This window comes from Caloenas nicobarica, chromosome 8, assembly GCF_036013445.1.
Source record: "Caloenas nicobarica isolate bCalNic1 chromosome 8, bCalNic1.hap1, whole genome shotgun sequence".
NCBI lineage: Eukaryota > Metazoa > Chordata > Aves > Columbiformes > Columbidae > Caloenas > Caloenas nicobarica.
Window position 1 is genome coordinate 6,490,691 of NC_088252.1, and position 22,175 is coordinate 6,512,865.

General features: G+C 44.0%; 2 protein-coding genes across 15 annotated transcripts in view; both read left to right on the forward strand.

Moving 5' to 3' along the window:
• The window catches only part of KLHL24 (kelch like family member 24), a 28,723-nt gene extending 22,554 nt beyond the window's left edge, over positions 1-6,169 (forward strand). For all 6 annotated transcript variants that reach the window (XM_065639979.1, XM_065639980.1, XM_065639983.1 and 3 more), the window contains one exon: positions 506-6,169. In XM_065639979.1, the coding sequence (XP_065496051.1) occupies positions 506-706 (201 nt within the window). In that variant the 3' untranslated portion in view covers positions 707-6,169. The remainder of the gene's footprint in view (positions 1-505) is intronic.
• Positions 6,170-8,739: 2,570 nt separating this feature from the next.
• YEATS2 (YEATS domain containing 2) overlaps positions 8,740-22,175 on the forward strand; it is a 47,682-nt gene continuing 34,246 nt past the window's right edge. For 2 of the 9 annotated variants that reach the window (XM_065639817.1, XM_065639822.1), the window contains exons 1-8: positions 9,168-9,359; positions 9,463-9,575; positions 12,607-12,704; positions 12,812-12,904; positions 15,903-16,145; positions 17,924-18,039; positions 19,235-19,396; positions 20,958-21,069. In XM_065639817.1, coding sequence (XP_065495889.1) covers positions 9,337-9,359; positions 9,463-9,575; positions 12,607-12,704; positions 12,812-12,904; positions 15,903-16,145; positions 17,924-18,039; positions 19,235-19,396; positions 20,958-21,069 — 960 coding nt within the window. In that variant the 5' untranslated portion in view covers positions 9,168-9,336. Of the gene's footprint in view, positions 8,785-8,969; positions 9,065-9,165; positions 9,360-9,462; positions 9,576-12,606; positions 12,705-12,811; positions 12,905-15,902; positions 16,146-17,923; positions 18,040-19,234; positions 19,397-20,957; positions 21,070-22,175 lie in introns of those variants that run through there. The other 7 variants (XM_065639819.1, XM_065639821.1, XM_065639820.1 and 4 more) reach the window with 7 other exon arrangements.

Consider the following 22,175-nt stretch of genomic DNA (forward strand, 5'->3'; position numbering starts at 1 on the left):
AGTAAAATCCTATCTCTCTTTGTTTCAAGTAAGACATAGCATTGTCTTTTTCTTACGCATTCTCTTCTTAGCCGTAGCTTTTTTCCTCTCCCCAGTTTACGTCCCTCTTCATTAGCTGTTACTCTTCTAATGTGTTTCTCCTCATTCCTTTTTTTTTTGCATTAATAGTACCTACTGTGGTCCCTCTTCTGAAAACCTTTGTTCTGCTTTCCTTATCTCAGATGTTCGAATGGCAAGTACAGTGTTCAGCTGTATTCCATTGTATTCCCTGTCTGAGCTATGCGTAGTGAAAGCTTAGATGTGAAATAGTCTTTTCTGTAGGATTGTGCTGCTGGTTTCCCCAATTATTATGCTTTCTGCATTGGCCCTTTCAGGAGGGAATAGTATAGGCCAGTCTGTTTACAAGCAGCAGTCACAATGCTGCCCTTCTGCACTGGGTAGACATGCAGGAATTGAGGTCTTGTTTTTTAAATAATCACGTATTCCTTTGTGTATTTTGAAACAGGAGAACTGTGGCATGTCTGTGTGTAATGGAAAAATCTATATCCTTGGTGGAAGACGAGAAAACGGTGAAGCCACAGACACTATTCTTTGTTATGACCCTGCAACGGGCATTATCACAGGAGTAGCAGCCATGCCCAGGCCAGTATCGTATCACGGCTGTGTGACGATTCATAGATATAATGAAAAAGGCTTTAAACTGTAATTTTTTTTCTTGAAAAAAGAAAAAAAAAAAAAAGATTGCATGAATTAATCCAGTGGTCTGCTGCAAGACAGGCTTTTTAAAGATTCCTGAAGTGGGAAAAGGCCCTTTCCCTATCTAAGTGTCATATGAAAACTATATCCTGTGCCTTTAGAAGAAGGGTTACTTTAACTTACAAAACAAGTCTACAAATCTATCCAGTAACCAGAGTTCAGTTATATCTGCTATGGGCTCTGATACAAGAGCAGTAACAATACGTTGTACCAGCGTTCAGAAAGCTTGCCCTAAGTGTGATTAGTAGTTAAAATCTTGGAAGCTTTTTGCGGAAAGTGCCTTCACAAGCATTCGTGCCTGCATCCTAAGAAGCAATATCTGCAAGGTGTTTCAGGTTCTGCTAATTGGAAAAATACATAGGCAAGTAAATTCCAAAGAATCACCTAGGATAATTACCTACAATTTTTAAAAGCTTATATAATTGTAATTCATATGCGCAGCATTCTTACGAGCAGATTACTTGGCTTAACCAAGTAGATATTATGTCAGATCATGCCTGGTTTAGTATTAAAAAAAGAACAACAAACCAAACAACCTACATAAGACAAATGTTAGAATCTTTGAGGAATACTTTTTTCGGAAGGAGAAACGGGTGGTTCAGTGAGCCGCTGCAACACGCTGCAGTGACGATTGTGTACCTGAACACTATGGACCTTATTCATAGTGTTGCTAAATGTGTATCAGAAGTACGAGTGTACATGACATGGAAAACGGGTGACCACTGGATTGTAGGCATGCATCTGTGAAGCAAATTTTGAATCCCAGTTCTTAACTTTTTAAATAGTGTGGTTGAAGTCTGAAAGTTACTGGGTTCGCTCTTTGCTCACTACAAAGTATCTCTAAACTATTCGAGCAATAAAGGATGATGAACTCTGGATTCTTCGGCTTTTGTGAATCCCATTAGAAATTATCTGATGAGAGAGGCAGGGACTCGGGTTGCACTCTACAGCTTATGAATTGGTCTTTGGAATATATCTCGTCTGCAGAGATGGCAGAGTACCTGCCAAGTGTTTCTTGGCCTTTCTTCAGACAATCACTCCAGCACAGTTAAACTACTGTATAAGCTGCTTGGCCACAGACAAAGAAGTTCTGGAAAGGTCCCTCCTGCCACCAGAAGAATATCTGTGGACCTGTCCACGTAGCCATATGAGTTACTCCAACATAACAGGTTTTGGATAATTTTGAAGTATAGGAAGCACCTGTATTTTGACTTTTTTTTTTTTTTAATAAAGCTATTTTAAGTGCTCCATAGATTTCTGTACTAGATCTCATTATTTCGAGTACACAGTTGTATAGTTGAGGCACAAGTTCTTAAAAACTGAAATAGCACTTGAGAGCTGGAAAATGAATAGGATTGTCTGTGTACCAATTTCCTGTTAATCACCAAAAAAACCCCTCAGGAACTGCCTTTCAGAGGAATTCCGAGGACAGCAGCCAGTAGGGAAGTTGGTCAGTGCCAGGGCAGGAAAAAAGACGTGAGGCCCCCGCAGAGACGGGCCCGGCCTCGGGGTTCGGGACCCCGCGCTTGCTCAGGAGGCTGGAAACAAGCACCGTCTCTGGAACGTCGTTTGTTCCACTGGACTTTCTTCATCTGTTTTCCCAGAGTATTTCTTCACGAGATGGAAATTCTGACCCTCAGTGAGGCTCTGCCAAGCTGGGAGTCATCATTTTCAGTAACATACGGTCATGACTTTTAAAGAGCACTGGGAGCTGCACTTTGTGATGCGTTAACTTGTAACCTCAGGAAAGGACGCAAGTTTCAGTTTCTGGCTGAATACCAAACACTGCTCTGTGTATGTTAAGAATACTGATAAAATACAAATCTCTGCATAGGAAGTCAGTCCCTGGGCATGTACACTCGCATTGCCCAAGAAAGTAAGTCCCTCGGTAATGTAAGACGAATGAGATAAATTAATTCTTTTCTAAGTTTCTTGTGTTTCTGCTCACCAAGGTTACTTTGAAAAGATAATTTCAGTACCTGTGAATAAGGTCCATTGATAGCAATGGTTAATTGCCCAGTAACTGATATTCTGTACTAACACTGTATGTAACTTGTGCCATCATTGTAAATGAAAATGTAAAAAATGATAGGAGTGCTTCATTAGAGGTGCAATTTGAAAAATATTCTCCTTTCATTTCCTTCTTATTTGCATTAAGACTTGTAATGTTGATTGTCATGCTAAACTGTTTTTAAACATTCTTTATTCTGTAGGTGTAGAACAATGTCATTTATGTATAGGTATCTTCTAATCTGTGTTTATAATACTGCACTACTCTGTAAATAACAAGATACTGCTTTCTATGGTTTTGAAGATTCATTTTACAGATTAGTTGTCTTTTCTTAACAATATATGTACTGTTACCTATTATTTTGAAAATGACAGTGTTTAATGAACCAGTAAACGCAGAAATGTAGATGTAGAAGAAAATTTCTGCTTACAATTCTTGAGAATCTGTATTAAATGCTGAACAGTTACCTGTGTGGAGCATTGCTAAAATGGCAGTTATCCATGCCATGATTTCCTTAAAACGAGCAGTGAAAATTTTTTTTTGCTTGTTATTTGTAAATAATTTGCACTTATGGCCTGTTCCGTTAGAACTATTATTTTTAGGTGTACTAGAAAAAAAACAGTTCAACTTCGGTTTAATGGAAAAAATACAATTTTTCTAGGAGGATGCATTAATTTGGAAGTTGCATTCCTGAGCCACCCATTCTCCGATGCATTTCACTTAGGTATAGATGAATTCAAAGATTTAAACTCTCATTATTACGCATATCTAGCTGCTTGAAGTTTAGGGGCTTGAGCAGCAGGTGGGGTTTTTTTTTTTTGGTCTCATCAAGGGGAGAAAATTATTAATGTCATCTAGTACAATCAAAAGATTTCCATCATAAATTATAATAGGTTTGGTAACGCTGAAGTAGAGAGACTGTTTTTAGCTATGCTATGCATTCCCTCATTTCACAGCCATCAAGCATGTAGCATTGCCTGGTAATCATTTAATTTTACCTGTAGGCTTCCTTCTTGGTAATGCTGAAGTGGTTATAATTTGTGGAATCTCTTCCAGTTGTACCATCACATGATTCATTTTATACTACATGCCTGATATGCATTTTGAGGATTAGGCACTGTGCTTTCCGCTCTACCACCAAGAGTCAGAGCCGTACTGTTTTATTTTTCTTTTAATTCGCACCAATGCAGTTCTCATCAGACTGCTTTGGTTTCCACTTTCCAAAGCGCAGACATCTTTAATGCAGATTAAGTTGATATGGACCCTTATGATAATTTACTCAAGCCTTTTATACGGCATTTTAAACTCTGCAAGTTCTTGAGAGAGGCTGATGATGTAGGAGGTGCTCACCTCGACAGAGGTTCACAGAGGAAGCTTTGGCCACTTGTGCTTGAGAGCAAAGACACTGCTGACTGTTCAGCTTCTTCCTCACAATAGTTGAGTTCACCACGTTATCTTACATAATTACTCAGTTTATCCAGATGCTGAAGCTTGGGTGGCAAAAATATTTCACGTTTGTCAGCCCACTGAACTCAGTCAGAGTGATAAAGATATATATATGGTCACAGTCCTCTGGTGGCAATGTTCAAGAAAGCCAAAGGTTTGTTTTTTCCTAATTGCTCAACTGGGCAAGTATATGTGGGTTGGTTTGTTTGTTTTCTATCACTGAAGATGGTAAAAGCCAATTCAAGAGCATTAAGAAGCTCACAAGACTTGGTCACTGTGAAGCAAAATGAATGTTTTCATCTGAATGTAGTCTTCATGCACACAAGAAAGAACAAATTAAATGGTTTGTTGTGCCCAGTTGAAAAAAATCTGAGCAATATATACTCAGAAAATGAGTTTACAAGGTAAGATGAGATTTTTTTAAGCAGAAATTTGCTATCTGGTTAGGGGCCAAGCAGTGATTTTTTTTTTTTTTTTAGATATGTCTAGCACACAAGTTTCCTCAGTGTTGAATTATTTCAGGTGGCATTAATAAAAATTGATCTCGCTGTCAGTTTATCATGATTGAGTCAGTGCTATGAGCATTGCCGCAGAATGGTAAGCAGCCCCCTACCAACCCCAAGCCAGATGTGCAAATCACATGTTCTCTGCACACTGGCCTTGCTGTCTTCCATAGCTGATGTTACATGTAAATTTATAGTACTCAAAGTATGTAGGCCTGATAACATTACTCTCTAAGAACTCTATTTACAGGAACATTTATTTTTTTTCTACTGTAGTGCTCCAGTCTATGCTCTGGTTTATGTGTGCACATCTGTGCGTGTGAATAATTTTGTGGTCATTTTCTGATAATGCTTATAAGTAATGCACACAAAAGTCTCTGTGTACAGCATGTTGATAATGTAATTATGGCTTATTTTGTATTATTAGTTCCAAAGAAAATAATGTGTGTTAAATCTGAAAATACCTGTGCCTTGAATTCACCTATATTTTCATCTGTTGTGAAAAAGTGCTTGGATGACTTCTCCCAGTTAATTTTTATTAGGATCGGTCTTACTGTCCAGACTGTTGATGTGCTTCTAAGAGAAATAAATCTTGCCACTCGTTAACTAGAATAGTTAAACCTTTTGTTTAGAATGTGCCTAGAATGCTTCCATTATTACAATGCTATGGCAGATTTAATTTAGGGAAATCAGTATTTTGTGTTTTCCTCTTTTTTGTTTCCAGCACCTCCTCAGTGACAATGGATTTGAGTTTAGTCTTTGGCTTCCTGTTCTCAACACAGTTTCTTGTTTTAGTCGATAGCCTCTACGGTATTTCTGAATCCTCTGACTTGTCAGTCATCAACCTCTTGTTCAATATACGTAATATGAAGCAATAATACGGTGCAGCATGGCAATAAGCAAATCAAGAGACTTGAATGTAATGTACTATTAGTAATTCCATCTGTATAAATGCTGGACTTGTGCGTCATTCTCCTTTTGGTGCACCTGTAGCAATTTGGAGTCAGATTAATAGGAGCTACTTGTCCACGGAAAGAGAGCTTACCTCCTGAACTGTTATTCATATATTTGATCTTCAACTGAAATCATGTTTTGATTTTCCTTTTTTTGCTGAGGAAAACAGCAGTTCATGTTATTCCTTGCCAGTTCCTGTATTTTCTGAAACGTCAAAGGCGTGGTTCCGCAAAGAGCTGATCCTGTCTTCAAGAGCAGCCTGGTGCAGCGCAACTGACATTTGAACAGGAAAAAAAAGCGCAGACCACTAACTGTGTGCCAGAGTCGATGTAACGTTATCTCAGTTATAACATTAAGGTCTTCAGATTGTGCTGACAGTAGAGAAGCGATTTTGTAATGTAGCGCAATTGCAATAACACCTGTTATATTTAAATATATTGCATAATTCTTTGAAAGTTTTTTAAAGTTCTGTGTACCTAATAAACATTTGCCTTTTGAATAGTTGGCCGTGTTTTATTTAGGTTATGAGAAGTTCCAGAGTGGGGCTTGGTGGTACAAGGAGGAAACTCCTTCCTGTTTGTTTTGTTTTGTTTTTTTCTGGGCTATTTAACTTGCTGGATTCTGTCCCTTTGCCATCTCCATATCTATCAGTCAATCCATTCTTCTCTCTCCTAGTCTGCTCATCTTTCTGCCCTTGTCGTGGAACTTACTATTGACGTGAATAAAGGCAAGCTGGAAAGTCTGCAGAAGAGTAAACTTAGAAAGAAAACTGGAAAAATGAAGCATAGGAGTGGGATGTGAAATACTAGTTAGTCCTGGGTATTGCAATGGGAAAAGGATGTGAATGGGAAATGAGGAAAAGGTAACATGCCAGGAAGGTGACTGGCAACAATACAGGTTGGAAAGAATCCTGTAGGAAGTTTATTCTCCTAAAATTAGCTACTTGGCCATCTCAAGGCCCCATTACAGATGGCAGAGGGAGGGTTCTGACTGTGATGGAGTGGTACTACTGCAGCGGAACTGACACAAAGAAAGTAGTTGGTGTAATACCTCATTTTTTTACAGATTACATCCATCTTTCACAGATTCAGCTGGACTCCTGGCTTCTTCTCCCTCATAATGTGCATTCTGGATCTCAGAACTTGCCCTTCATGTAATCCTAGTCTTACCTTCTTCCCGAAAACATTTATTTTAGGTGTTGTGGCAATCAAATACAGCTTCCACAGCTTTGCCCTGTAGCCCACTGAGATACAGTCTGTATCACAAGTATGATCCCTGTGTGGTGTATTCAAATGTGGGATGTTCTGGACATACCAAAATAAAGCCAAAGATGCTGGGGCCCTGATACTTTGTGTCTCTGACACAGAGAAATAAATACAAGGAAAGAGAAGCTCTTTGTAGAAATGGTGGCAGATATTCAGCATTTCAACATAACTTACCTAAATTGACATCATGATACTACTGCATCTCTCATGGTTTTTTTTTCTGCAGCTTTGAGATGCAGAAAATTGAAGTATCAATGGCTTCACTAGTTCCAACAGTTTTGATCCTCCCCGCCAGAGATGAGTCTGTACGTTGCACTACTGAGATACATAGTGGTTTTCAAATATCTTCTAACATGAAATAAAACTTGGCAAGCCAATGGCATCTTCTGCAGTTGTACAGTGTGGCCAGGCTCCTTTACAGCAACCAGGTAGCTCTTGCTGCGGTGCCAAAAGTTATGACCAAGTTCAACACTTGCAGAAGTTTACTTTCCTGAAAGAAGTAACATTGCCTGAAGGAATCCACAGACTGCAAAGCAATGGAAATATTTTTGAGGGCTGGAAGCCCATCTTAAGTCATTTTAAGTCTTAAAAATAGCCAGCTGGCAGCAATATTTTAACAACAGCGTATTCATCTTTCCGCTAAGCAGGAAAAAGGAAGAACATAAAATTGAACTACATTATATACGTACTTTTCCTGACGAGCATGATACAAATTTGAGTACAAGAACAGTCTCCATCGATTTGCCATAGTTCACGTTACTTGCTTGGTAAAAAGTCAGCCAGCCATTGTAGTAGTGATCCTGAAATCAGGAGAAAAAAAAAAAAAAAAAAGAGAACTTCAAGGGCTAAGCCTTGAACTTTCAGCATAACTGGTAATTAGTGGCCTCATAAATAAGTTTGCAAATACATGTACGAGCAGGACATGAATTCATGCTGGGACTACCACAGACCAAAGCACCATTAGCCACACCTGACAGAGGTATTACGGTCTGCCCCGAACCAACCAAACTGTGGCATTAACTATGCTTATTCGGACAGTTTTAGCTCTGCTTTGTGAGACTATGAAATACGGTGAGTAGTAAGCATGGCATAAGATTTTTTTTTTTTTTTTTGAAGCCTATATTTAGCGAGGTCAGTACAAAAACTCCCTTCAGTGGATGTACAACATGCCGGGGCAGGCGGGGGCCGCCAACCCAGTCGTGAGGTCAGCCCATGCCTCATTTCTTGGTGGGTTTTGGTTTTTGCTGGTTGTTTTTTTTTTTTCCCTAATCATCATCCTTTCACTGAATAGCTTCGGCATTAAAACGCCTTCCCCAAATTATTGCTTACTAAAAGAAGGTTGCTTCAGCCAACAAATCCGGATTGGACAAACACACGAATGTATCTAAGCAGAAACGCAGCGGCGCGGCTGATCCGGGGGTGTTTTTCCGGTGCCGAGGGTAAATCGCTGCCCGGGGGCCGCCCGTTCGCTCAGCACCCGAGGCGGGCGGGAGGCGCCCGGGTCTGCACAGCGGCAGCGCCCCTGCTCCGGCCGCCTTCGCCCGCGGGCCCCGCCGCGCTCCGCTGCTCGGCCCCTCCCGGCGAGGCGGCACCTGCCCGCGGCAGCAGGTGCGGGCCCCGCCCCGGGGCGGCCCCCGGCCCGCCCCGCCCCTTCGCCGCTGTCCGCCTGCGCGGGCCCCGCCCCAGCCGCTGACGGGCAGCCCTGCGCTCATGGCGGCGGCGGCGCTGCTGGAGGCGGCGGCGGCGGCGGGACGGGGCGGCGGGGGCCGGCGCTGAGCGCTCCCGGGGCGGCGGGCGGGGGCGGCCGGTGCAGGCGGGGCCGGGCCGGGCGGCGCGCGGCGGAGCGCGGGTGAGCGGCGGGCGCGGGGGGGCGGGAGGGGAGCGCGCGGCCGCCGCGGCTTTGTGTGCGCGGGCGGGGGGAGGGGAGCGGCGCCGGCCGCGCACGTGGGCCCGGCCGCGCGGGGCCGCCCCCGCCCACGGGGGCCCGGCACCGCCCGCGCTGCCGCGGCCTCCGCGCTGCCGCCCGGCTCCGGGTGCCGCCCCGCGGCGGCGGGGGGGGGGCGGCCGGGGCCGCCGTCCCTCCGGGGCACGGACGCTTCGCGCCGCGGCGAGCCCGCGCCGGGGCCCGGGTGCGCGCTGAGGTCGCGGTGCCTCGTGTCTCCCCGCGCGTTGCGGGCGCGGGTGGGTGGCAGCGCCGAGCGTTGCCCCGCCCCGGGGGTGGTGGTGCCTGTGCCGGGGGCGCCCGGCTCTCCTGCGGTCTCCCCGGTCGCACGCAGGCCTCGCCGGCGGTGGGCCGCCGTGTGCCATCGCAGCGCCGGGGCTGTGTGTGCGCGGGCTGTGCGGAGCTTCAGCGGTCAGGACGCAGCTGAAGCTCCCGGGCCGTGTGGAGCGGGAGCAGTTAATGGGTAGCAACTGGGGAAGCAGGTGTGCCGACTCTCTGGAGAGCCGCACCGCGGCGGGAGGTTGAAGCCTGCCTGGAAGGTCACTGTTTGTGACAGTAATGCTTTTATTCTTCCTCTTCGTGCAGTAGTGGAGAGAACATGTCTGGGATCAAGAGAGTGATTGCAGAGAAGGACCCTGACTACGAGGAGATCACCATCACGCATCCCAACAAGCGTCACAAAGCGGCCGAACAGTCAGGTAGGAGCTGCGTGAACGGAAGGGATCTCCCGGGCGGATGCGCTGCGGATGTGCGCGCTGTCTGCAAGTGGCTCAGGAAGGGGCTGGGGTAGGAGCTAAGGGCCAAAGGGCAGAAATTGAGTGAGGGAGCAAGTGATACACCTGCATAGCCAAATGAAGATGTGCTTGTCATACGTGGAACCATTCCTACCTGCTAGCTGAACCGTAATTAAGGTGCGAGGATGCAGACTTTGACGCGTGATGGCAGCTAGAGAAATAGCTCTCCAGCTGTGCACTTTGGTTCCTGTTGCTTGCTGAAATATTTGCCAGTGCGTCTTCCCAGCATCTTCCCACGCTGAGATGTGCTCCAGCCCGTGCACCTGTTTTGCAGTCGAAGTCTGCTTCCAGAAAGATTGGCAGTTTGTTTACATTTTGGGGGATGCGTGTCGCGGTACAGCACGGAGGGGAGGTGGGGAAGAAATCCGTGACCCCGCAGGAGGGGTAAAAGGAATCTACAACGCTGCGGTGGTTAGGCCAGCTCTTGGAAGATGGCAAATGTTTGCAAGAGCCAGCAGATAGCGTGAAGTGGAGCAATGTGGAAGGGGTAAGTCAGGGAGAAGGAAGGGGCTTTGAAAGATGCAAAGGAGGAGGAGGAGCTAACCCGACTGAAGGAAAGATGGATAAAAAAGTGTAGTGGAGAGAGTAGCTGCATGAGTAGGTTTGCATTTGGCATGCTCGGATACGCTTGCTTTGGGAGCCAGCCTCTTGGCAGGGTGCCTGGGACAGGTTGCAGTTGTCTTTGGGCAAATGAGAGTAGAGCTCTTTGCCCCTGGGACAGGGAGTAGGCTAGTGATTTTTGGCATAGCGCAGCTAGTGAGAGGATCGTGATGGGAGGAGCTGACAAACAGGGAGGTGAGAAAACTGATGCTGACTGCAGGATCTGAAGAAGATCCAGGAGCAGAGCGGGCTGCCGGAGCTGCCAGTTGGAGAGGGACAGATGATGGCTTTGCGGGTGCAGTTTGGACACCGAACCCTGGGTTGGATGTGCTGCTGTGCAGGTCGTGTCTGCCAGGTCACTTAGGAGCCAGCTGTGCTGGAGCTGGCCGTGGCAGAAGAGCATCGCCGCTCCCAGCCAGCCTGCCTTGGCTGCCAGAAGTTGCCACCCTCTGTGGTGTAGTGTCCCCAGGACCACAGACGGGTTTTTAATCTGCTTCCGAAGTAACTTTTCAGAAGGTTTTAGTAATTAGCAGGGAAATCTCAGGGCCTTGGAAAAGTGTCCTTGCTGAAGTGAACTTTCTGGTCAGGCGATGCCTCCAAATTCGCTTCTTTCTTCTTCTCATGGAAGATCTCCAACTTTTGATACAAGAATTCCTTAAGTATACAAATATCACTAACGTGATCTTAATTAGGCGCTGTGGTTGATGCTAAGCTGGAAAAAATATGAAAATGAAGTGTTCTTAAAAGCCTCTGTAATATAACCACAAATCCTGGAGTGCTTTAATTGTCATAATGCTGGTGTTGCATGGCATCAGTCTTGGGAAGAGATGCAGTTGTCCCTGTCTGAACCGTTCATCTCATACTTTAATCTGTTTAGGTCTATTTTAGGTGTAGCCTTACATCAGAATTTCCTAGGCATGGTGTTCATGGCTGGAGGAAAATTATATCCCTCTGGTTTTTAATTTTTGCATTACTCATACGGATTCAACCATAATTTTATCTTTACGTAGGCTTGAACTGTTTCTGGTCCTAGAATATATATACAAGTATCTGGAAATAAGCAAAAATATTTAGGATACCCGTGTTGCATATAGAAGCATCAGTTGCCTTACTCCTGTTGTAGGTACCTGATCAGACAGTAAAATGATATGTGCTAGGTGGAACCATGCCAGCAAAGTTTGGCTTGCTTTTGATTTCTTTACTATTTCTTTTGGGATATGAGAAGCCTCTTCAAACAGATATGTACCCTTTGGTAAAACAAATGCTTCCTCTGAAGCTCAAAACGAAGTCTTGATGCTGTTGTCTCCCCTGTTCCGCGTAGGAAAAATGTGAGATTTTTTTCAGAGGAACACCAGCTTTTTCTCTGATCTGCTTTGCGGTGGGGTCACTGTACTGCTGACACAGGCTGCAGGACCTTTTCCACGCTTTCTCCTAGAAGGACAATTCCTGCTTTCTCCGTTCTTGCTTAGAACTTGATAAAAACAGATAATCGTTTGAACCCCTTTGATATCATGGAGGTGGCTTGAAGAAAAGGCAACATTAAAGTTCACAGTAGGTGCAGAGCAAAAAGAATTGTTTTTCCTATGTTTATACATGTTCTAGAAAAACACAATAAAATACCAATTAAGTTCTTAGGTGCTAATTTGCCGTAAAATATTTGCACAGTTTGAAATACTAAACTACATGCTTTCCACTGAGGTCAATAAACCGCTGAAAGGCTAAAATTTTTTGACTGCCGTGCTGGAAGAGGATTTTGTAAGACGTAGACAAGCTTTTGATAATGTAGTTTCCTTTGTGGGTAATAAAAGGCTTGTAGGCACTCCAGAGCAGGCTGCGCTTCATGCCAGTGCGGAACATATAAAGTATTAGTTTGCCTTATTATTGCTGCGTGATGTGGTGTAAATTTCCTGGAAATGAATCGGGCCAGAGAGAACAGAAAAATGTACGTAGTGTTCCAGCGTAGTCCTGTGCAATCACAGCGGTAACTGCACTTGGCTGTAGCACATTTGAGTTTTGCTTTGACTGTTTACAGCTTTACTGAGACAGAAGTAAACAAACTGGTCCATCTTCTGTTATTCGTCATCCCAGACCTAAAAAGGAAAAAATAGCTCTCCACATAAGCCAGCTTTTAAAGATACATGTGGTTTTTGTTAAGATAAATTACTTTCTTTTGCAGAAAAATGATCCTTCCTTTTTGTGTGTGTGCGCTGAACTTATTGTCCCTTCACTTCTCACTCCATAGTGATTTCTGATCTCTATGTTTTCAAATAGAGCCTCAGAAACAGAGATATAAATACTTCCTTCTTCTTTATTTTCCATGTGTGGCCTCGTACAGCTCGAGATGTTGCTGTGCAGAAAATTGAGACAATTATAAAAGAACAGTTTGCCGTCGAAATGAAGAGTAAAGAACATGAAATTGAAGTTATAGATCAGGTATAAACATTCTGTTCTTAAAAATACGTAAGATTCTGGTATATCAGAGTTTGGGGAGATTGCTGCAATGGTTATCCATTACTATATGTTACCTCTTCTTTCCTTAGCGCCTGATCGAAGCGCGGAGGATGATGGATAAGCTGCGTGCCTGTATTGTGGCTAACTACTACGCCTCTGCTGGTCTCCTTAAAGCTGGAGAGGTAAGAACTACTCTGGGAATCATACGGCTTTAGGGAATATTTGCAAAGGAAGATGTGTAGTTCGCTGGCTATTCGGCCGAAGTTTGGTTTTGAGATGCGACTTTCTGAAATGGTGGAATACAAACTGCAAACGGGGCGGCAGTGGGAGAGGAGACCTGGGCCTCGGGTATTCGGCAAAGATGAGTCTTCAAGGAGCAGTTGAGAAGTTGTTCATCAGCCCTTGGTTCCGGTGTCTGGAATATTCTGCATTTATTTTTTTTTTGGCGGTTCTTGCATGAGAGCACCTTCCTTCTCACACATTGCACAGTTTGTCCTTGCAAAGCTCTGAAAAGTGGGGAACGTGTTTTCCCATTTCACAGGAATGGAGTGGAAGCAGATGGGTTTTGGAACTTCTCAGGGGAAGAAAATACCAAGATTTCTTGAGGCTCAGGCAGCTCCATGAAACCATCCTTCCTTTACCCTGGCAGCCAGTCTGTTAACGGTTTGATGAACAGACTGACGGCAGCAGTAAAGCAGGAGGTAAATCAAGGAGATATCACAGAGAGATTAATAATTCACAAGGAGATTAAAAAAAACCCCAAACCCTATTACTTAAAGCTGAGTTCTGAGCACTCTGTCTGTAATGGGCTGGTAATTGCAGGGTGTTCATGACTCACGTGGACTCCTGATTGACGTGTAGTTCACTACCAGTGTAGGTATTGTCTTTTCAATTCAGGGAGTTGATCTGATTTCCAGTAAAGATCCGAGCTGACTTTTGGAAGCTGTAGATGGGTGCTGCAGACCGGGGTTTGAATCTAGACCCACGATAATTTCTCTTCCAAGCAGTGGCTCGCACTGCTACTCCTGGTTTTCCCACTGTGTTTTCCGCAAGACTTGGACTGGGGTAAAAACCAAAAACGTCCAGCTTGTTTTTCCCTCACTGAACTTAAGTTGAGCAACTGGAGTTGAAAAAGGTTATGGTAGTATTGAGAGGCCTGGAGATCCCTCTTTTCCCCCTTGATTTTTGTGTAGGTGGCAGAAGAATGTGAACTAGGGTCTGATCTTGGAAAGTGCTTCTATCCAGTGTCACTGTGTGTCAGACAGAGCCGTGCTGTCCCCTGTTCTTGTTCTGCCATGCAAGGTGTGTGTTTTTTCCTTGCTGATTGTCACGCTTGCCAGAAGTAACAACTTTTGCAATTGTTTCAAAGTATTCACAAAACTTACTGGTGCATCCTTGTTTTATTCCGTTTTACTGTAGTGTTTATGAGCTTATGGCTACTTTAGCTGTATCTTCAATGGCATTTTTAATTTTTTCAAAAAATGCTGATTTGGATGAAGGCTAAATCAGTTCTGTTTTTATTTTGGAATTTTTATTGGTTTCCACTTTCTTTGTTGTCTGTTTTTAATGCGTGGTTAATGTATATTTGACGTGGCAGTGAATGATTGTCTTGTTTCTGCTTCTGGTAGAATGAGAGTCTTTGTAGTTTAATTCAGAACTTATAGGAAGATGATTTGCAAATTCCTAACCTGTTCTTATAAACAGTTCTTCAACTCAGTGCTGCTGGGTTTTGAGGCTTATGATTCCATATGATTACAGTCTATTATGTTTTCCCACAAATTAGTGGACAAGGCGTTGGTCATTTTACTTGACTAGAGGTAAAAAAAAAGAGAGAGAAAAAAGATAGGGTTTTTGTCATTTGGTTTGGGTTTTGGGTTTTTTTGGTCATGCTCTCTGTGTGTCCCCACTGTTGGATATATGGATATGGCTCTCTTAAGTAGGTAATTGAGAGTTTGTAACCTAATGGACAACTGGAAAGAAGGCTCTCAAATGAACCTTTAAACTCCGGGGCAAGACAATGTTTAACTCCACTCCTGCTGCCACCTCTTGAGGACAGTCGCGCTGCTCCATAGCAGTGCTGGTGTCTGTCCCCATGCCACCCGCTCCGTCATGTTGGCGGAATTTTGTGGGAATTTACATGGACTAAAAATGGCCCTGCAAATGAAAAAAAAAAAAACAACCCACCAAAACAGAGACAACAAAAAAACCCAAGCAAACAAACAAACAAATCCCAAATCAGTTTCTTGATTTGCTTTTCTTTGCGACCTGCCCCCTCCCCATGAATAATTGTGCCAGCCTGGCTGATCTGGGTGGTTCGGGCAGGGAAGAAGAAAAGGCTCTTTCAGCTGGTGCTGACTGCAAAAAATGCTGTCAGTGCAACTCCAGTGTGAGCCTGCCTGTCAGTGCTCGTCAGACCGAGGCGACAGTGAGGGCTGGTGGCCGGGAGAAGTGGCCAAGGGACACTTTCTTTGAGTGATGGGTGTTTTCCTTGCTACTTCTGGGGTTAAAAGGAAACACAAGAGCAAAAAAAAAAAAAAAAAAAAAACCCCAACATGAGAAAACAGCCTTTGTCACAGTAATGAAATAAAAAAAAAATTAAATACTCTCACGCCTCATCCTCCTCCTTGCAGGTTTAGGAGGATCTAAGATTAGCTCTGAGATGTCCATTTTAAGGAAAGTTTGCAAGTATGCCTAAGCACATTATTCTTTATCCTCCCTTAAGCTTTGGGAGCAGACAGGGCACTAATACACGCGGTTTGCCTCAGAGGCATTGACAAGGCTACCAGTCAGTATGAAAACTAAAGAGCCTGATGCGCTTGCCTGCAAGAATCGGGCAGCTGTGCCTTCCTGTGTATGGTAAAAGACCGTAGGTGTCTGCAGAGGAAGGGAAGATATTATTTTCAAAAGGACATTATAGGTATTTGAGTAGGCTGCAGTCCTTTCCAAAACCGGGTGGTTTCTGAGATCAAAAAATCTGAAGGAACAGACTCAATTTGGGGTGCTGTTTCTGTAGAACCACATTAAGCTTTTATCTTCTGCGGCATATGTTTTTCCTGTAGGGCAGCTGATTAAATATTTGCTCTTTTTTCACACATCGACTTTCTCTTTCCTGGCACAGCTTCATTTTTATCCGGGCTGCAGGGAAATAGTGACTGGATCTGCCTGACCTCTTTGTTGCAGGGAACCAGGTCGTGTGATGCGACAATTCTTAATCACCCTTCAATCAAGAAATTCTTGGAATCGCCCTCCAGATCGTCATCTCCAGCTAACCAGGGCTCAGACACTCCATCTGCCAACCACTCTGAGAGCGACTCGCTCTCTCAGCACAATGATTTTCTCCTGGACAAAGACAATGGCAACTTGGATGCAGACGAGCGGCTGACAAACAGCCTGGACCAGAGACAGAGCAGAAATACTGGCCGGGTAAAGTAAAACTCGAGCGGTGGTCAAGTTGTTGGAGGTGTGTGCTCTGTCTGGACTCGGTGCCGGCACCAGGAGCTCTTCATGTTTTCACCCGCCTTGCTGAAGATCTGTTTCTTACTCTCTCGAACCGCTTGCTCCTGCTCTCTCAGCCTGGCTTTGCTGAAAGGCTAACTGAAGTGTATGTAACTTGGGTGGCTCCTCTTCACTTGGTCTTGTCCAACAGAGGGGTCAGCCAGGCGGCGCTGGTGGTGTTCGTGTTAGCGCGGCTGTCTCGGCTGTAGCTTCTGGGGAAGGAGGTGTTCCGCAGCTCGAGCAAGGGCTTTTGCTGTGCAGATGGGAGTCAGGTCAGGAAGGGCAGAGCACGAGAAGAGCACGGTGTGCAGGGGGACCGCATTGCTCAGAGGGGTTGAATCGCTGGAGTTTGGGGTTTGGCCTGTGGTGAAAACACAGTAACGTCGTTGGATTAGCTCACCCTGGGAGCGTGAGCTGGTAGAGCTCGGGCGCATAGTTTGAGTTGTTTTTCTCTTGGTGGCACTGCTTGCTGTTGTGCTAATGTCACTGTTTGCTTAGCTAAACCAGAGTGACCCGGGTTAAAAACACCTTCTTTCATTTTTCCACTGTACTTTCTTCTGGGTTGTTTTTGACCTGGATCCACTCCCTTTATGGCTGACTGTGCAGCTAGAGAAGGGCTTTAGCTGTCGGCTGCAGTTGGCTCCACCGTGGAGGCTCTGTCACTGGCTGCAGGTGAAATGTGCCTTAGTAGGTGAGATGAAACTCTTCCCTTTCCTTTCTGTTCCTTTAAGCTGTACAGCCCCTAATCCAAACCAGAGACGGATTTATCACGTTGCATTTGACTGCATTCTGCAACTGAACAAGTCGCAATAATATGCGGCAGAAAGAGCGATGATTCTGCCTCCATTAAGCAGCGCGACACCCTTGATAATGTGGCAGCAGTTTGCCGAAACCCTGCTTAGGGTCTGTAGCAGAAGGCAGATTCACAGTATATAATATGGACCTAACCATGTCGTAAACCACCAGACCAATATAAGTTGTTTCTGCACGGGGGGCATTGATGGAGCAGTTGTGTTGCTTGGGTGTAGCACGTTGATGCATCTTTGACCAACGCAGCCTGTGGCCCGGAGGTGGAGTCTTGGCCACTGCTCAGTAGCTAAGGTTGTGTTATGGGGTTGCTTAGGCTGGGTTTATTACACCCAAGTATTGCAGTGAATGTCTAGGCTGATCTAGATGTCAGTGACGTGGCATGGGTTACTGCTGTCCCTGTTGGGTTGGAGCTGAATTCTTGTCTCAAGCGCAGCCTCAGTTCTTCACCGTGAAGCAATGCTGGAGTCCCTCAGGGCAGCAGAGGCTGGGAGTCGGGAAGATTTTCAGAAGCCTCTCATGAGACATTTAGCTCTGTTTCTGATTAGTGACAAACATGATGCCACTTTAGCAGCGCGTGGTTTTTTTCAGATAGTGCAGTGGCAGTGTTTTTGAAACCCACGCTGAAATCGTGGCTCAGATCCATGGTATGTCGCCTAACGTGTGCTCAGTTAAACCGTGCAATATAGTAGTATATCATTGTTGCATGCCTGAGTTGCTTAAACGTGCCTAGATAGCAATTTAAGTATTTTTGGGGATGATTCGTTGTTGACCTCTCATTTAGCTATGCAGGTTTACTTTTTTTAACAACACCTTGCTTCTCTAGTGCCGAACAAAATGATGTTTAAGAGGAATGTTTGGTTTTTTGTTTGCCTTTTTTTTTCTTCCCCTACCCTCAGGACAGTTCGGGTGTTTCAAGCTCTCAAAAACCAGGACAACGAAATGCCGGACTGTCAAATGATGAAACTTCACGCCTTTATGTGAAGAAAACTATTGTGGTTGGCAACGTCTCCAAGTTAGTATCCAGAGTCTGAGGGATGGTCCTTTATTACAGGATTAAATGGAACAGGAGGTTAAAATCAGGAAACAAATAAAATTGCTGGGCTGTCACAGTATGAGATTTTGCCCTTGAATAATCACTGTACTCAAGGCTGCCCTCCTTGAGTGCCCACATGAGTTCTTTTGTGGGAGGAACAGGTGTTTCAGTGGTGGTTTTGTTTATAAATATATGTGTACATATATATATGTATATATGTGGAGGTTTTAAGATCTGTTTCTCTCAAGGGGAGTCTTTCAGCCTTTTTTGACCAGTTAGAGATCCCAATGTTTTCCATGAAAATTTGGGAAAGCAAGTTGTCCTAATGGCTAATTCAGTGTGTCTATAGGGACAATGTGAGGGCTTTTTCTGTTTGGTTTTGGTTTTGTTTTTAAGCCCAAAACAAAAACCCAATCAAAACCAACCAAACAACCCAAACAACCAACCAATCCCCCAAAACACCATGCCACCAGAGTGAGAAAAATGGTGAAAGTCCAGCACAGCCTGAAGAAATTCATTTCTACAAAACTCATGCACTTTGAGAAAATCAGTGAAGAAAGGAATTCATTTTAGGAAGCTTATGGACAAGTCCGGGTTTCAACTCTCCACCCTCGCACTACTCAAGTCAGTCTTTTCCTCTTGTGTAGGAAGTAGCAAACATTTGCTGATGAGACTAAACAGTGTTAGAATTGTGTCTTGAAAATCTACCTAAGCCTGGCCCCAGACCAAGTGTTGACATTGAAGTTTCTTAAAAGTGTTTAAGAAGAATTGTTATTTTTTTGTGTTTATGGTAGCAGAGTGGCTGATGTGTTCTGGTGCCATTTTGCTCCCTGATATCTCAGAAAAGATGGGGAGAGGGATTTGACAGTGGTAGAATGTTAAAAGTCTTCCTGATTAAGAAAAAAATGTCTAAATGGATAAACTTCTTGTGGGAGTTGTGCACTACAATGGAGCAAATGTGTTAGAAATGTAGAGTAGGTACCTGTGGGACCCGTATCTCTGTCTGGATGAACTGTTGGACTAAGGAATAACAACCAGAACTGTACAGGGGCAAGGTTCACGTAGGCATTTTACCATCCCAAATTTTTTTGCATCATCTTTCCAAAAATAGTTCTTGTGGTATTTATCTGTTTGAGGTTTTTATTTTGTGTTTGATCTTTTATTTCTTTTCCAGGTACATTCCCCCTGACAAGAGAGAAGAAAATGACCAGTCAACCCATAAATGGATGGTGTATGTCCGAGGCTCCCGTAGAGAACCCAGCATAAATCATTTTGTCAAGAAAGTTTGGTTCTTCCTCCATCCCAGTTACAAACCTAATGACCTGGTAGAAGTGAGGTAATAAGGAATTATTCCAGTCACTATTGCAGTCTTTATGCTTGTCAGGCTTATGGTGCCAAGTTTCTTAGAAAGTTTGTAACTTCTTTTCCTGGTTTACTGTTCCACGTCTGTCTTTAACCTCTGGCTTGCCTTGACTTACTCCAAAATAATAGAAAAAATAAATTAGTTTTTATGTAGCAAATGTGCCAAACAGTTTTGCTTGTTTGATTGATTTCCTACTGAGAAAAAGCATTCAGTTTTTGCATTTCATATTATTCGTGTGAGTTTGTGCATCTCCTGTGTTACACTGTGCTGTGCAGGTTAGACTTCTGTTGCTGAAAGAGGCGTTTTCTACCTCCCACCCAGTCCAGTGTGGAAGAGAAAGAAGAGCCTCAGAAAGCTGTTTTGCCCATATTTTCAGTGATACTTGTGCATTTGGGCAAGAAGTTGTGTCCCTCTCCCAAATATTTCTCCACTGTAGTGTGATCAGTGGCGTTGGCTTCATGCTGCAGTGAATTCCCCGGGAAAACGCCTCGTCAATCATTCATTCTTGCTCCTTTGGACAAGACAGCAGGAGGACGCCTTCAGACTACTTTGTGTCTTCCCAAATAAAATATTCACAGGATGTTCAGCTGCCTCCTGGAGCAGGGTGGGGAGAGTGCCTAGGTACAGAATGGCAACTTAATTCTGGCAAAATTAAACTACTGAAAGGCAACTCCAGAAAGATTTATCTGAGATAAGAAGTGTTGGTATGGCCCAGCAGTATTTGTGAGAAGGCAACCCGGAGCAGGACGAAAGCAAACTCCTTTGTATTTGTTGTATAACGTACTAAATGACACTCGACTGCTGTCTTTTTGTGCCTTTCTTAGTTTGCGGTATCTGATGTCAGAGCTGTTTGTCGTCTTTTTTAATCCCATCTGGTTAATTGATTTCTTGTCACACAGTCCCAGTCATCGTAGTGAACGTTAATGTTCTGGATAGCCTTTAAATCATTTTGTTTTGTTGCAAAACTACATTTGGGATTTATGATAACAACAAGTTGGAATACGAAGTTACTGTAAATCTTAGAGATAAATATGCACTTCTTTTTCAGCTTGGAGAATGACAGTGGTTGAGTTAGCTTTTTCCTTGTTGTCTGTGTGGTGTTCTCTTGGTGTTACATGACGTGCGTGCCTTCTTGCTACTAGATAGGGAATACCAGAAAGTGATTGAAAAATGCTGCCTTGAAAGCTCACCTTGCAGCTGTGTCCTAGCAGCTGACTCGGGGTTTTTTGAAACAAGTATTTTTCATTTGTCATTACACAGCCGTCTTTTTTTTTAAAGATACTTGTTTCCCATGTTCTCTCATCTGACAGTGTTTTACTATTTTCTTCCCTGTCCCCTTGTGCAAAATAAAAATATGGTTCCAGCTGTTCAGTGCTGCAAAATCCTCATTTCTGTGATTGCGTTTGCTCTGTGGTGAATAAGCAGGCCTGAAGATAGCTTTAGTTGTCAGCTAGAAAAGCAGCCTTTGGCTTCCTGAAAAAGAGAAAGCTCTACTGCGTCTGCTTCCAGAATGTGAATCACCATTTGTTTGCAGAGAACCTCCGTTTCACCTGACCAGGAGAGGCTGGGGAGAATTCCCTGTGAGAGTCCAGATACACTTCAAGGATAGCCAGAACAAGAGGATCGATATCATACACAATTTGAAGGTATTTGAACAAAGTATTTGAGAGAAAGGCAATTAAATGAGCTCTCCTGCATAGTCTAGAAGAGGCTGGGCTTGTGTGTGTTCTTCTGCCTCTCTGCTGTATGTCCTGCACATGAATAGTTGAGCTGGAGAATCAGAAAAGATCCAGGAAAGTCTCTTATCTTGGCAGTATTAGAGGTGATGCTGTAGCCAAGGAAACCCGCCTTGCAGAAGCTGGAAGCAGCAAAGCATTTACATGTTGCTGCCCTACAGTTTGAGATTTTCATCGTACTCTCACTGTTTTGTAACTCGACAGGGTGCTGCAGGACTATGTTTCTGTTGGTAAAGTGATTGCTAGGTCTGTTCTGTTCCTTCAGCACTAGCACATATGGGCTGGAGATGATTTCTGCTGGAAGAGTGGGCAGGTGGGGCTGACCTTCCCCATTCGTTCCTTCTTCCTTTCGATGAGAGCCTTCTTTTCCAAGTCATTCACCTGTCCGGTGACACGCGGGGGGATTGATAGCATGCAGCAGTCCTGCAAAACTAAAAACTAGGCCATCGCTCTTGTTTTCCTTTTAATTAGTAGTCCCTAGCATTAGTGGCATTAAGTCCCGAGCTCATTCAGTTTCCTGTTTCCTCGAGCAGCATGATTAATTTTATTTAAACCCTGCCTGCATTGATGAGTTTTCTGCGGAAGTAGATGCTTCATTGCAACCCCAAATATAAACAGTAGAGAAGGCTGAAAATGTTCCCCTGGAACTTAGGGACATTTAATGCAGGTAAAGAGTAAAGTATGTTTGGAGAGGTATAATTTGGGGAGAAATTGGTGAGGGTATGATGGATATTATGCAAGGAAAATAATAAATAGGACGTTCCTCGAAGACTCCTCTTAGACTGAAATAGTATTTTCCCAACAATCTCGTTTTCTTCAGATTTTTTTACTTCTTTCTACTTTAGTGTGGGCTTTGGGTCCTGGTTGGCTTTTTTGCAGAAGAGAGGGTACATCAGAGCACACAGATTTTGTACCTTGTGGCCTCAGAAAATCGTATGCGCTGCTGTTCAACTTAATTTCAACTCTTTTAAAACAAATCGTATTGTAAATTCTAGCAAATATATTGTTTTGCTCTG